The 13,930-nt window shown below is 40.8% G+C and overlaps 1 protein-coding gene across 1 annotated transcript in view; it reads right to left on the bottom strand.

Annotated features, from left to right (window-relative positions):
- Positions 1 to 13,930, bottom strand: part of LOC102193817 (NACHT, LRR and PYD domains-containing protein 12-like) — a gene marked incomplete at its 5' end in the record, with an annotated part of 31,930 nt that overhangs the window by 15,893 nt on the left and 2,107 nt on the right. The window contains 9 exons of the mRNA XM_005750635.2: positions 755 to 792; positions 1,281 to 1,454; positions 1,709 to 1,885; positions 4,031 to 4,207; positions 5,136 to 5,315; positions 8,810 to 8,986; positions 9,162 to 9,338; positions 11,949 to 12,122; positions 13,045 to 13,218. Coding sequence (XP_005750692.1) covers positions 755 to 792; positions 1,281 to 1,454; positions 1,709 to 1,885; positions 4,031 to 4,207; positions 5,136 to 5,315; positions 8,810 to 8,986; positions 9,162 to 9,338; positions 11,949 to 12,122; positions 13,045 to 13,218 — 1,448 coding nt within the window. The remainder of the gene's footprint in view (positions 1 to 754; positions 793 to 1,280; positions 1,455 to 1,708; positions 1,886 to 4,030; positions 4,208 to 5,135; positions 5,316 to 8,809; positions 8,987 to 9,161; positions 9,339 to 11,948; positions 12,123 to 13,044; positions 13,219 to 13,930) is intronic.

Here is a 13,930-nt window from a genome sequence, read left to right as displayed (position 1 = left end):
CCTTGAACCATTTAATTAGAGCAGGCAGTTGCACTGCCCTCTGTAGCTGAACGTGCGTATCACTCATCTATTTTTAAAAGATAACAATAACTCTATAAGGAGAGCACTCTTCAAAGCGCACAGTCACAAAGGGGATTCACAGGTTGGTTGAAAACACATTAAAGAGGTGTGCATATCCCAACAAAGTTGCACTCGTGCATTCTCAATAAATATTTGCATAGAAACATTTGCTGTGATCCAATGATGGGGTGTGCAAGAAACAGCCTGCATACTCAGTCGACCTCACGGGATGATGCAGGAAGGCTGTTTCAAAGTTTATGGGCTGAACTCGAAATATGAGAGTGGAAGTGTCAAAAGGTTCTGATGCAGTGAAGCTGCTGGGTTAGTGCCTGACATCAGCTATGAGCTTCTCCACGTCCAGCGTTTGAGTGCAGCCGGCTAAGAAAAGATATCTAGGAGGAGTTCAGGAGTAGTAACCTTCTAACTATTATGATTTCTAAAACATGAAATATACCTGTTCATCATCAAATTGCAATTTTGAATTTTAAGATGTTTAAGATGTTAAAATGTTTTATGGCCTTTTTATTTAAACCTTGTAGCATTTTAGCATGTTTGAAATACATTTTTCAAATATTTTCCACACCTCCATACAACATAATTTATAGGATTTCTATGTTAAAATAAGCACACAGTCATATACATATTTGATGCTGTTAATAAAATATTGGTGAATAGGAGACATGTCAGTACTCACAGGCGTTTTCATTGGAAGGTTCAATCATCCTGTCAACCCTGCAGATACAAACAGAAGAGTTTGAGTAGAATAATCCATCTTTGCTTGAAGCTTCAGCTCAGCTTTATTAATTTTTAAAAAATTACATTTAAAAATTGATTTTTTTCTCTCCAGTCAGAAAGTTCTGCACAAAGCAGATCTTTGGTTTGTTGGGTTGCTCTACAACTTTATAGGATCTTTATCTAAACACAGCAACAACAACAAATACTGAATATTTATTAAATCACATTTTTTAAATTGGTTCAGCTGAACTTAAAAATATGGACTTGAAGCTTGATTTGTCAGATCTGACCAGACTGACAAAAGACTAAAACTAAACTCATTTTCTGTTCTTGTTTTTCTTAATTTCAGGTAAAGTATTAAACAATATCATTTCAATGAGTTTTTTCTAAAGTCAACTTTTTATTTTTATTTGAGTCAAACATTTTTTACATCTACTTCCAGCTTAGTGTTATTTAACTAAAAAAAACTGCAACCCTCTACTGACCCCAGAGTCTCCAGTCTCCACTGTGGATTCTCCACAAGCTCAGACAGCTGCTTCAGATCCGATTCCTGCAGGTTGTTTCCTCTCAGGCGCAGCTCGCTCAGATAGGACGGGCTGGACTTTAGCGCTGAAGCCAGATACTCACAGCTGATCTCTGACAGACCACAGTACTCCAGTCTGAGTAAAAAGCAAAAGATTTAAGGTTATTGTACAAACTTATTCTTGAAATCATATAGTTTTGTTTATTGTTTACTTTTATTAAACATGCCTGTGGCCACAGATTGACATGGTTTTATCCTTTTAGAGCCAACCTTTTTATCTCCAGCTTTAACAATTAAGACTCCATTATGAAGAACCACAGTGTGGGTCAGTATATCAGTCTAATGTCTGCAGGTCAGTGGAAAACAAAACTTGAAAACATGGTGACTGACCTCAGAGTTTCCAGTCTGCACTGTGGACTCTCCAGAAAACCACACAAACGCTCCACTCCTAAATCCTGCAGTTTGTAGTTGGAGCTCAGGTCCAGCTCTCTAAGAAAGGAGGGGTTGGACTTCAGAGCTGACACCAGAAATCTGCAGCTGTGTTCACACAAGCTGCAGTCCTCCAGTCTGAATAAAACAAAATACATTTGTAAGCTCAAAAGTTTCTGCTTGAAATCGTTCAGTTTTTCATCGTTCAGAGAGAGAACAGAAAAATGGTTATTAAATGAAAACAACTGCAAATGAATATCTGTCAGATAAAACTAATAAGTCATTAATTTCAAATCCTTAACCATTGTTTTTGAAAGAATTTATTGTAGATGAAGTCGGTGTTTTTTTCCATTAATATTTCTTTTTTATAAGTTGTACTAACTTGATGTTAGTATTATTATTGTTGTTGCACAATGTGCCATTTCATAGCTTTATTGTAGCTCATACACATTTCAGGAGTCTAGAAACAACAGACATCTCTTGAACAGACATCTTGTCACGGTCCCCTTGTCTCTCTGGCTGCCTCATGCTGGCTACAGGTGTTGTTGTTGTTTTTCCTCCTGCCTGGGCGGAGCTCGTTACGGGCTCTCGCTCTTGGCCCACACACCCGTGTGATTGTCACCACCTGCTGCTGATCTGGCTGATTTCCCCAGCTGCTATTTAAGGCAGTGGCACAGAGTAGCTCGCCGCTGGAATGTGGAATCTCCTGAGTTCGTGCTCTTGGCTTGATCAAAAGAGCGCCTTGTGTATATTTGCCTGTGGAACTAACTGTTGCATGCTGTGTGTAGATATCCCCCTTCTGGACCAGATTACGGACCCTGCATGAGTGGAGTTTTGGAGCGAGTGCGGCTGAAAAGGAGTGAGTGTGTGTGGAGGAGCTCTGGCGGTGACTGTGCTGAAGAGGAAGTGTGTGTGTGGATTGCCCCCTCTCCCTGGATCCAACTCAAAGTATAGCGCTAAAGGGTGTGTTCCCTGTTGTAAATAAATTGTCTTCTTTTATTTGCAAAGAACTCTGTCTGCGCGTGAGTCTGTCCAGTAGTTATGACACACCTCTTGAACAAAAACATTTTTGGTTCATTTCTGGTATCTTTTGTTCATCCCACGTCTCAGTTTATTATTCTTTTGTGTTTGCATTAATAGACCGCTGTAGACTATTATTCTGGCCTAGAGTAACTAAGGTTAAGGGGTGTCCAAATTCATAGGCTGCGTCCTCCTGAGGACCCGGCCCACGTAGACCGCGAAGGCCGGGTCCTCAGAAGGTCGGGTAGGCTGGAAGTAAACTGCAGTGCAATGGGACGGTCCAGCCTTCAGATTAGCGTCACCGCTGTCTCGGTGGAGTTTAATAAACTCGGCCGTCTGCTCCTTGCAATCTAAAATATAACAGGACACTGGAGTTTACTCCAGTGTCCTGACTTTACTGTCATATTTCCATATATCATTGTGATGTTGTTTATTCTATTACTCTTGTTCTCTTCTGCTTGCTCTCTTTTTTCTTTCTCAGCAGGTGATCCAGGTGATTGATAGATGCATTTTTTTTTCTCTGCCCGTTCTGTTGGTTTTTGTCTTTTGCCCTTCTCCCCCGTCCCTCTTCTCAGCTGTTTCTCTTTCCCTCTTTCTTTCTCCCCTTTTTTCCCCCAGTCAAGTCTGTCCCGTATTCAGTAAGTGAAAATAAAATAAACAATAAAAGGTGAATCAAATGGACCATTACGGCAAGGCTGGGATGGTCAGTTTGGTAAAGTAAATCCATTGGGCATCTTTCTTTGCCTTTAGACAACAATTCTGATGCAAAAGAGCCAAACGGGACAGGCCAAAAAAAAAAAAGATTAATAAGAGTAATTTTAAAACTTAGTAGCAGCCGCCATTGTTGGAAACTGGAGTTTGGCTGGGCCACGCTATGAATTCTGGGATATGGTGGGCCACGAAGGACACACCCGACCCATCCTTTAAATTCGGGGGAAAGGAGGACGCATTTGTCGGCTGCATTTGGAGGAGCCAAGAATTTGGACAGCCTTCGTCGCGTCGCTGTGACGTAATCGGCCTACAAATGCGGCCTCAAGAGGATGCAGCCCATAAATTTGGACATCCCCTTGTCCTCATCATCTTTGAACTCCATACAGAGACAGATGTTGTCTAAAACTGTAGCTAGAAAGGTACAGAAAGTACATCAATGTCAACAGCATTGTCTGAATCTGATTTAAAGCATCAACATGCTACAGTGACTGAAGATCCTCGGCTTTACCCTTATAATATTGGATATTATGTTGCATCACAACTGTGTCTGACCTCAAAGTCTCCAGTCGACAGTGTGGGCTCTCCAGAAAACCACACAGCTGCTCTACTCCAGAATCCTGCAGATTTTTATTGCCACTTAGGTCAAGTTCTCTTAGATGAGAGGGTCTGGACTTTAGAGTTGAGGCCAGATAATCACAGCTGATTTCTGACAAACCACAGTTCCCCAGTCTGGATAAAGAATAAAATAGGTACATTTATCAGACAAAGCTTTGGGATCTTTTCGGGGCTGAAGACGTTACAAAATGTAAAAATTCAGAAAACAGAAACTTCAAACAACTCAAACCAAAAGGATGCAGGTTGAAACAGTCAAACCAAAAAAGTCTGCAGCTCCACCACTTGTTACATCTTTAGAAACTGGTTGTATTATAAATCTCCAAGTTTCCAACCTTCTGGTTGAATTTGGAAGAGAATTTACAGAATGAAACATTTTGGACAAGAGAATTAGCAAATAAACACTCATATGATGTGAGAATGCAATCAAACTGTTTATTGGTGGGAAAGTGTGTGTTTTTAGAACACTGAAGTCGAGCATTGTCTGGCACAACATTAGCTTATAGCCAGCTGTTGTTATAGCTGGCTCGTTGTCAGACGGGTGGGTATGGGAGCGTTGCATTTTTTATTGAGTACAATAAATAACTATCAGTTTAAACTAAGTAAAATTAGGCTTTTTTTTTAAAGCCCTGACTTCAGTTCAGGAATTTTTGGAAGTTTTGTATTTTGTACCAGACTTTCAGTTTCTTTTGTAATTCTCAGGAATATTCCAATACAATCCTATCTGAGAATATGAGGTTTAAGAACAAAAAATGTCTAGAGGACGGTTCCTCTGTTGCAGTTGAGCTTAGTTCCGGCCTCTTTTCTTGACCCTCCTTTCCACGTTTCCTTTCTTGAGAGTTCTGTGGCAATTGCGCCTCTCACAGCTGTAGCTATTATTACCCAGCATGCCTTTTAGAAGCATAAAGGTAATGAAAGTGTGCAATTATTACACATGCTGTGATTCTTACTGTGATTCAGTATAACGTCAGCCACATGTCTGCAGTTTAATGTCAGCACAGCTTTCACATATTTGTCTCAGCACAGCTAAAACATGGTGACTGACCTCAGAGTTTCCAGTCTACAGTGTGGACTCCCTAGAAAACCACACAGCTGCTTCACTCCTGAATCCAATAGTGTGTTGTTGTGGCTCACATCAAGCTCTCTCAGATGGGAGGAGTTGGACTTAGCAAGAGCTGAGACCAGATAAGAACAGCTGATCTTTGACAACCTGCAGTTCTTTAATCTGAAAAAAGAAAAATATATATTATTAGTTAAAGTTCTTCTTGAAATCGTTCAGTCTTTGATAACCTTGATGCAGAAGATTAGAGAGCAGAAACCCCAAACAGCTGTTTTAATACGGAATGTTTTCTTGTTAAACATGATTTTTGGTTTTATTTAAATGTCCGATAGATTTAAATGTTAAGTGAAGTTTTCTGGATATTTATCAAGTATTATCCATAGAAGGTTTTTATGGAAGGTTACCATCCTACTTATTTACCCTCATGTTCCTGAAGTCTGGCTTTGTCACAAAGTACATTTTATGAAGAGTTATGCTGCAATGTCTTATACTAACTGTGAGTAAAAACAATGCACAATCAATCAATGTCAAGTCTCTGAGATGGGAACGGTCAGCAGGCAAGTTAGAACCCTTTGGCAGGCTGGATACACACTGTGAGCCACAAGTTATCAAGAGTATCATTGTTTTAACTTTTCAAATCTCAACATTGTTCTGCTGCAATAAATAATAGAAGACTATTGATAGGTTTGTAGCTTGAACCTATTCGCTGGAACGTTCCACAGGGTTCAGTGCTAGGACCAATTCTGTTTACATTATACATGCTTCCCTTAGGCAGTATCATTAGAAGACATAGCATACATTTTCACTGCTATGCAGATGACACCCAGCTCTATCTGTCCATGAAGCCAGATAACACACACCAATTAGTTAAACTGCAGGAATGTCTTAAAGACATAAAGACCTGGATGGCCGCTAACTTTCTGCTTCTTAATTCAGATAAAACTGAGGTTATTGTACTCGGCCCTGAAAAGCCTAGAAATATGGTATCTAAGCAGATTCTTACTCTGGATGGCATTACCTTGGCCTCCAGTAACGCTGTGAGGAACCTTGGAGTCATTTTTGACCAGGACATGTCCTTCAATGCACATATTAAACAAATATGTAAGACTGCGTTCTTCCATTTGCGCAACATCTCTAAAATTAGAAATATCCTGTCTCAGAGTGACGCTGAAAAACTAGTTCATGCATTTATTACTTCCAGGCTGGACGACTGTAATTCATTATTATCAGGATGTCCAAAAAACTCACTGAAAAGCCTTCAGCTAATCCAAAACGCTGCAGCAAGAGTACTGACAGGGACTAGAAAGAGAGAGCATATTTCTCCTGTTTTGGCTTCCCTTCATTGGCTTCCTGTTAAATCCAGAATTGAATTCAAAATCCTGCTCCTCACATACAAGGTCTTAAATAATCAGGCCCCATCTTATCTCAATGACCTTGTAGTACCATATCACCCTATTAGAGCACTTCGCTCTTGCTCTGCAGGCCTACTTGTTGTTCCTAGAGTATTTAAAAGTAGAATGGGAGGGAGAGCCTTCAGTTTTCAGGCCCCTCTTCTATGGAACCAGCTTCCAGTTTGGATTCGGGAGACAGACACTATCTCTACTTTTAAGATTAGGCTTAAAACTTTCCTTTTTGCTAAAGCATATAGTTAGGGCTGGACCAGGTGACCCTGAATCCTCCCTTAGTTATGCTGCAATAGACATAGGCTGCCGGGGGATTCCCATGATGCATTGAGTTTTTCCTTTCCAGTCACCTTTCTCACTCACTATGTATTAACAGACCTCTCTGCATTAAATCATATCTGTTATTAACCTCTGTCTCTCTTCCACAGCATGTCTTTATCCTGTCTTCCTTCTCTCACCCCAACCGGTCGCAGCAGATGGCCGCCCCTCCCTGAGCCTGGTTCTGCCGGAGGTTTCTTCCTGTTAAAAGGGAGTTTTTCCTTCCCACTGTTGCCAAAGTGCTTGCTCATAGGGGGTCATATGATTGTTGGGTTTTTTTCTCTGTATCTATGAAGCGCCTTGAGGCGACTTATGTTGTGATTTGGCGCTATATAAATAAAATTGAATTGAATTGAATTGAATTGAATATATGTTGGATAGATAGCTTGTACTGGAAGGACTGTAAGGTGCTAGTTCAGGTTTGCAGCTACCACTCCCCGGAGTGTCGGCCAGAACACTGCTCAAGGCCCGGATGAATGTTCAGAAGGGAGACAATGAAGACACCGAGGATAGTGCAGACTCTTGTATTGACTTCACACAGTTGAAGGTAACAGAGGTTGTCAGAGGAGCAGGTATTGCATACAGGTTTAGGTGCGTGGGCATGGATGTGTGTGTGTGGTCTGTTGCTCATTAACGCACACTTCTCACGGGATAACCAATTCTCTGCCAGTAATCTGGAGCAGAAAAGCTCAGGTGCTTTGCCCACGTCTCTCCCTGGACATAGTCTCTCATACAAAGCGGTGGGGTGACCTCTACTGGCCACTCTAAAAACTACAGGTGAACTAACAACTGAACAGAATAAAACCATAACTACGGGGCCTTTTGTACAATATAATTACACAGCAAGCAAGACACGAAGTAGACAAAGTTCTTCATGTTTCTCGTGCACGGCAGAGAACCGGACAAACGCCGTTCCTTCGCTTGACCCCAGTTGCTCTCGTCCGCTCCCCCGTAACACTGCTCTTTTATTGAGGTTACATGACTATACATAGCTTCATTAACATATGACGTCTACATACAAACAAAGAGTACCGTGTCTGTGCGTTGTGTAAGTGTGTGTGTGTTTGTATGTGTGTGGGGGGTCAGAGTGTGACCCCATAAATGACTTCCCTAACCCTGCTGGTCTGGAAGTCCAGCGGTTCATCTAAGCAAAAGGCACTTAGCCTAAAACAGATATAGCCACGTTTATCCTACCATAAAACAATAAGAGAAGGTACGACCTCTCTCGTGCTCCCAGAGTGCTCTCTAATGCACACAAAGTTTGCAGACTATCAAGGATCAAACCTCTACCAATCTACAACTAATTATAAAACTCTAAGCATATATGAGTAGATATTTCTAAGCATAAATGACAATCAACAATACAAAACCTAACAACTATGTCCCCATAGGATGATCTGATATCCTCGTGTCGGTGTTGTTCCCACATCATCATAATAAATGTTGTTCCAGGTTCAACATTGCAAGTGACCAATCACATTGTTGTGACGTCCCCCTTTTGTGCCTTTGAAAAATACCACCTTAAAAAAATCTAATTCACAACCGCTTCTGTCCGCCGATACAGGAACTTGATTTCTTTGAATTTCAGGATACTTTTCTTTAATAAATGGTAAGCATTATACATATTGTCCTTACAGAGGCGGTTTCTCTTCTCGCAAGTGAAGTAGATTTTTTGAAGGCGTTTGTTTTTTTCGAGGTCGCGGATGCTGTCAGGAGAAGGTGATTGGTCACTTGTAATGTTGAACCTGGAACAACATTATTGTTGTATTGATGACGAGGGAACAACGCCAACACGAGGATATCAGATCGTCCATACACCATATGCTCCAGATGCTCAGTATGGATCAGTATAATATCAGCCCTATCATTTTAGTTTAGTGTCAGCACAATTTTCACATCATATTCATCTTGGCACAAAACTAAAACCCTGTGTCTGACCTCAGAGTCTCCAGTATACAGTGTGGACTCTCCAGAAAACCACACAGCAGCTCCACACCTGAATCCTGCAGGTTCCTGTTTTCACTCAGATCCAGATGTTTCAGATAGGAGGGTGTGGATTTAACAGTTGAGACAAGAGCAGCACAGCTGATCTCTGACAAACCGCAGCGTTCCAATCTGAATACAATTGGAAACAAAAAACAATGTAACCAAAACCGTTGTTTAAACTTATTCAGTGTTTTGTAATATGTTCAGACATAATTATGAATTGATCGTTCTAAATTGCATCTCCAATTTAGTGCAAATTTTCACATCATATTCATCTCAGCACAACTAAAACATGATGTCCAACCTCAGAGTCTCCAGTCGACAGTGTGGATTCTCCAGAAAACCACACAGCTGCTTTACTCCTGAATCCTGCATGTTGTCATTAGAGCTCAGGTCTAGTTCTCTTAGATGTGAGGGGTTGGATTTCAGCGCTGACACTAGAGAGGTACAGTTGCTCTCTGACAAACGGCAGCCTCCCAGTCTGAATAAAAACAAACAATTCATTATGCAGAACATTTTTCTGTGTAAGAAGAGGTTTAGTAAAATAAATAAATAAATAAATAAAACCAAGATGATTCTGTCAGAAGCACTCAAACCGTCAGAGAGCATGTTTTTAATTTTAATAACATTATACAGGAAAAAAAAAACTGTCTGAGATTTTTCTGCATTTCTGCCTTTACTGATAGGGAGGTGTGAAAAGCAGACAGGAAAGTGGGCTGAGCACGGGAGAATGACAGTGCTGCTTAGTCCAGCTGTTATACAGCTGGACTAAGCTGTTATACAGACAAAGGAGGGGTTCTTAAATTAAATAATGTTAATTCTTCGGTTTCTGTGATATGTTACAGTTTGAGAGAAGACAACTGAGTCTAATAATGAGTCTAATAATAATTTATGAGTTTGTTAGCTTCCTTTGGAGTCTTCACACACCCACATTCTCTGTTGCCTGTTGGGGCGGGGGGGCTGGGAGGAGGAGTTGGACGTCCGATTGGGGTCTGAAATGTGGGGCCTCCCTGCTGCTGCGGAGTCGGGGCGGTCTGCTTTTCTCCACCCCAGGGAAGAGGGTAACACTACCTGGGTCTGGGTGCAGTTTCCCCCTCCAGGGGCAAGGGTACCTAGACCTGGGGTATAGAGTACGCTTGGGGAGTGTGATCGTGTGTACAGGGTCTCTTTATGTCTGTCTCCACGTTGGGTGAGTGCTGAGTAATTGCCTATGAGAGCATGAGGGTGGGAATGGATGTTTGTGTCTGTGTGTTCCTGTTTGTCTGTGTCTATATGTCAGGTTGGGTATCAGACGCTACCTCTCCAGGGACATCTCAGGCCCTCCAAGGTATGGAGGCCTATCTCCCCCCACCACTTCCCCTGCCAGTGGCAGACGCCCTCAAACATGAGTGCATCGGTGGTTCTTTGTGTCCGGGGATGGGCGTCCGGGTACGCAACGGCTCACTCCTGGTGGCTGCTTATCAGGGCCTGGAACCTGGGGCACGCTCAGGCCACTTCGGAGGCGGGGTGCCCCCGGCCTCTCGGCCTGGGGCTCGGTCACTCTGGCACAGCTGGCTGCCAGCGGAGCTCACGGGCGCGTCACTGCAACCCCCCCTGGCTTCTACTCCGGGGATGCTGAGTAACCCCTCATCTGGGACTCTCCTCAGCTCTTTCCAGGAGAGTGGCAAGGTTGCCCCTCTGTTGGTCTTCCTTGTTCTCTTGTGCTCTGAGGGTCTCTGGATGTCTGGAGCCTGGATCTCCTCCATACCTGCTTCATGCCCTGGAGGACGGGGCTATGCCCCCCCCACACCCTCTAACAGATCATTACATGAAGGAACCTTTTAAATACAAGAGCGCTCATGCTCACAGGTTACACACGGTTGCTCACAGACACAAACTACACCCTTTTTGGCTGCTACCTCAAAGCACACTGTGCACTGTCGATCTTACGTGTTGCACAACAATGTTTAACATTTAGTATTTACTGTTATATTCACATAGATCATCACGATGACGTTTTTTATTATATTGTTCTCTCTTTTTTGGTTGTTTTCTCTTTTTTCTTTCTCAACAGGTGATCCAGGTGATTGATATATGTATTTTTTGTCTGCTTTTGTTGGCTTTTGTGTTTTGCCCTTCATCACTGTTCCTCTTCCCCGCTGTTTTATATTTATTATATATTTATAATATATTTACTATTTCATGTCAGAACAGCTTTGTATTGTGGATGATAAAGAGGATTCTGTTTTGTTGTTTTACATATCTCATAATGCTAAATAAATCCAAACCGAATTAAAAAAATTATGTCAGTGTCTTATGCTATATAAGCTAGCACAGACCATTTTAAAGAGCCAGTGGGATATGCTACATAATAAGAAGGCCACAGCAACCGAGAGCTGCCTTTGTCAGCAAAGCTGAATGTTTTTCCTCATTTAGTAGCTTTTTCATGTGAAAACCATTCCTGCTTATGCCAACTCCAACCTCTCTGTTTAAAGCATGTTGCAGTGCTCAGACTGATAGCTTCCTCAGTGGAAGAAATAAGCTAGGAGAAATACTCTGTGACTCAACCTTGATAGCTGAATTCACAGAAAAGGTGTTTTCTGTCTGTCCTCTTGTCTTAAATGTGCTGTTTTGCATGGCCATCTCTCCAAAGCCAAAGATATGGAGTTTACTGTTCAATTAAGATACCAACATAACATATTTTCAAACTGAAGCTTAAGCCAATGGCATTTTTCGTATTTTCTTTGCTGAAAATAATCAAAATCTTTAACTATTCAAAATAGTTTTCTGTCAATCATAATTATATGAACTATACAATGAATAATTCAGTGGTTAATGTCAAACCTGTTATGCACTTAGAACTGAAAGAACAGTATACAGTTAATCAGGGAGCCCTCTCTGAATTAATAAAGTTCAGGAGCCATAGCAGGCTAAGTTGGGTCATAAGTTGAGAACAATTATTTTAGGTTTTTGCTTCAGTGAATGAACTAAACAACTAAAGAAGAGAATGGACTTTAACATGAAGATCCCCAGGGTGGATTTTGAATTTAGTGTGACCACAGCTTTCACATTATAATCATCCTAGCACAAAAAGTAAAACATGGTGATTAACCTCAGAGTCTCCAGTCTACAGTGTGGACTCTCCAGAAAACCACACAGTTGTTTCACATGTAAATCATGCAGATGGTTTTTACTCAGGTCAAGTTCTCTCAGATGGGAAGGACTGGAATCCAGAGCAGACAGCAGAGACTCACAGCTGTTAACTGACAACCAGCAGTCCTTCAATCTGAATAAAGAACAAAACATATAGACAAAATAATTTGTGATTCATTCTTATATGTTCTTATCAACAAGATTATTTCCAACAAACAAGGCACGCATCCTAAATCATTCTGCTATTACCAATCACCATTCCACTTGTCTCCTTCTTAGACACAAACAGCAGGTAGGTCAGACTGCCAGGACTCACTAGTTATAGATACAATACATTTACAATACATTTGAACATCTCAATGAGTACTTTCAGTCATATTTGATTTAATACTTGACTTTTTCAAATCTTTGTAGTCAGAGCCTGCTGGCTTTGTAAATGACTTGTACATCTTGTCAGTTTTAAATGAGCAGCAGTAAAACAACATATATATATATGTTTGCGGTGCTGTTTAAACGTTCACATTTCTTACTCATCAAATATTTCTTCATGTACTATATACACAATATCACAACTCAAACACAGTCATCTGAGAAAGAGCTCCTAACTGTACCTTTATTAGCTTTTGCATTCATCTTTCTATATTCTATTTGAGCCATGTCTCTAAATATATATTTATACAGATGGCTAAGCAGCCTGCCTTTATCTGCTATCATTAGATTTTCAAAAGCTTCATTCACATCCTGACTTCATCTTCACTGACTGATGGAACACAACATGAACCTTTGGAGGCTTAAAAACTGTCCTGTCAAACATTTCAACTTGTGTCAGTGGTTAGTTAATCTCTTTTCATATCTTTAAGTTCTACTTGGAGCCAAAATGAAAAACATATGTTTGGTCATTTAGAAAGACAAAAATTTTTTTAGATGCACTGAAATGTCTTCAGATTTGTGTTACGGAAAATCATGAACATTTTAAAAATAAATATTGTTTAATATTATCTGAAATATACAAACAAACAAACAAACAAAAAAACAGCTGGAGTCAGTGAACTGACCTCAGAGTCTTCAGCTGACAGTTTGGACTCTCCAGTCCAGCTGAGAGCAGTTTCACCCCTGAATCCTCCAGGTTGTTTTTACTCATGTCCAGCTCTGTTAGATGAGAGGGGTTAGACTTCAGAGCTGAGGCCACAACCTCACAGTGAGCGTCTGAGAGTACACAATGAGTCAGTCTGTGATTAGAGAATATATAAATGAGTTATTGTAAACGCACAAGACATATGACAACAAAACTTTCTGCCACCATAATCTAATGAACATCTGCTCTTTACATCTATGGTTCAACTCTGATCATGTTCAGGTGTTTGACACGAGACACAAGAATGATTCTGTTATTTTCTAATGATGTTTATACAAAGCAAGAGTCCAATATTGTCTAATGTTTTCAGAGTTTGCTCACTGCCAGTTAGTTCAGGAATAAAGAAGGGTACATTGAATTCAACTCCCTTTCTTTTTCAGCAGATCGGTATATCATGACTGCTATTCTGATGCTGGTACTATTTGTGCTTAGCTGTCCTGGTTAAATGCATAAACACTACTATCTCTCTGTAAGTACAGTGCATTTTCTTTCCACACAAAGTTGTAAATACACAAATTTCAAAGCAGGAGATAATTTAACATACACCATATTGCTAAAAGTATTCACTCATCCATCCAAATCATTGACTTCAAGTATTCCAATTACTTCCATGGCCACTAGTGATGGGATTTCCAGCTCTTTTTAGAGAACCGGCTCTTTCGGCTCGGCTCACTAAAAAGAGCCGGCTCTTTCGGCTCCGAACCGGCTCTTCAGGTTGTGTATTGTGTATTGTTTGTGTATTTATACACAAGCATTCATATATAGTCAAATAATTAAAAAAAAAAATCGTTCATTTACCTGTTATT

Source organism: Pundamilia nyererei, unplaced genomic scaffold (assembly GCF_000239375.1).
Source record: "Pundamilia nyererei isolate P.nyererei 1_Seehausen unplaced genomic scaffold, PunNye1.0 scaffold00281, whole genome shotgun sequence".
Taxonomy (NCBI): domain Eukaryota; kingdom Metazoa; phylum Chordata; class Actinopteri; order Cichliformes; family Cichlidae; genus Pundamilia; species Pundamilia nyererei.
The sequence above is the reverse complement of the archived record's forward strand: the minus strand, read 5'-3'. Positions and strand labels throughout refer to the sequence as shown.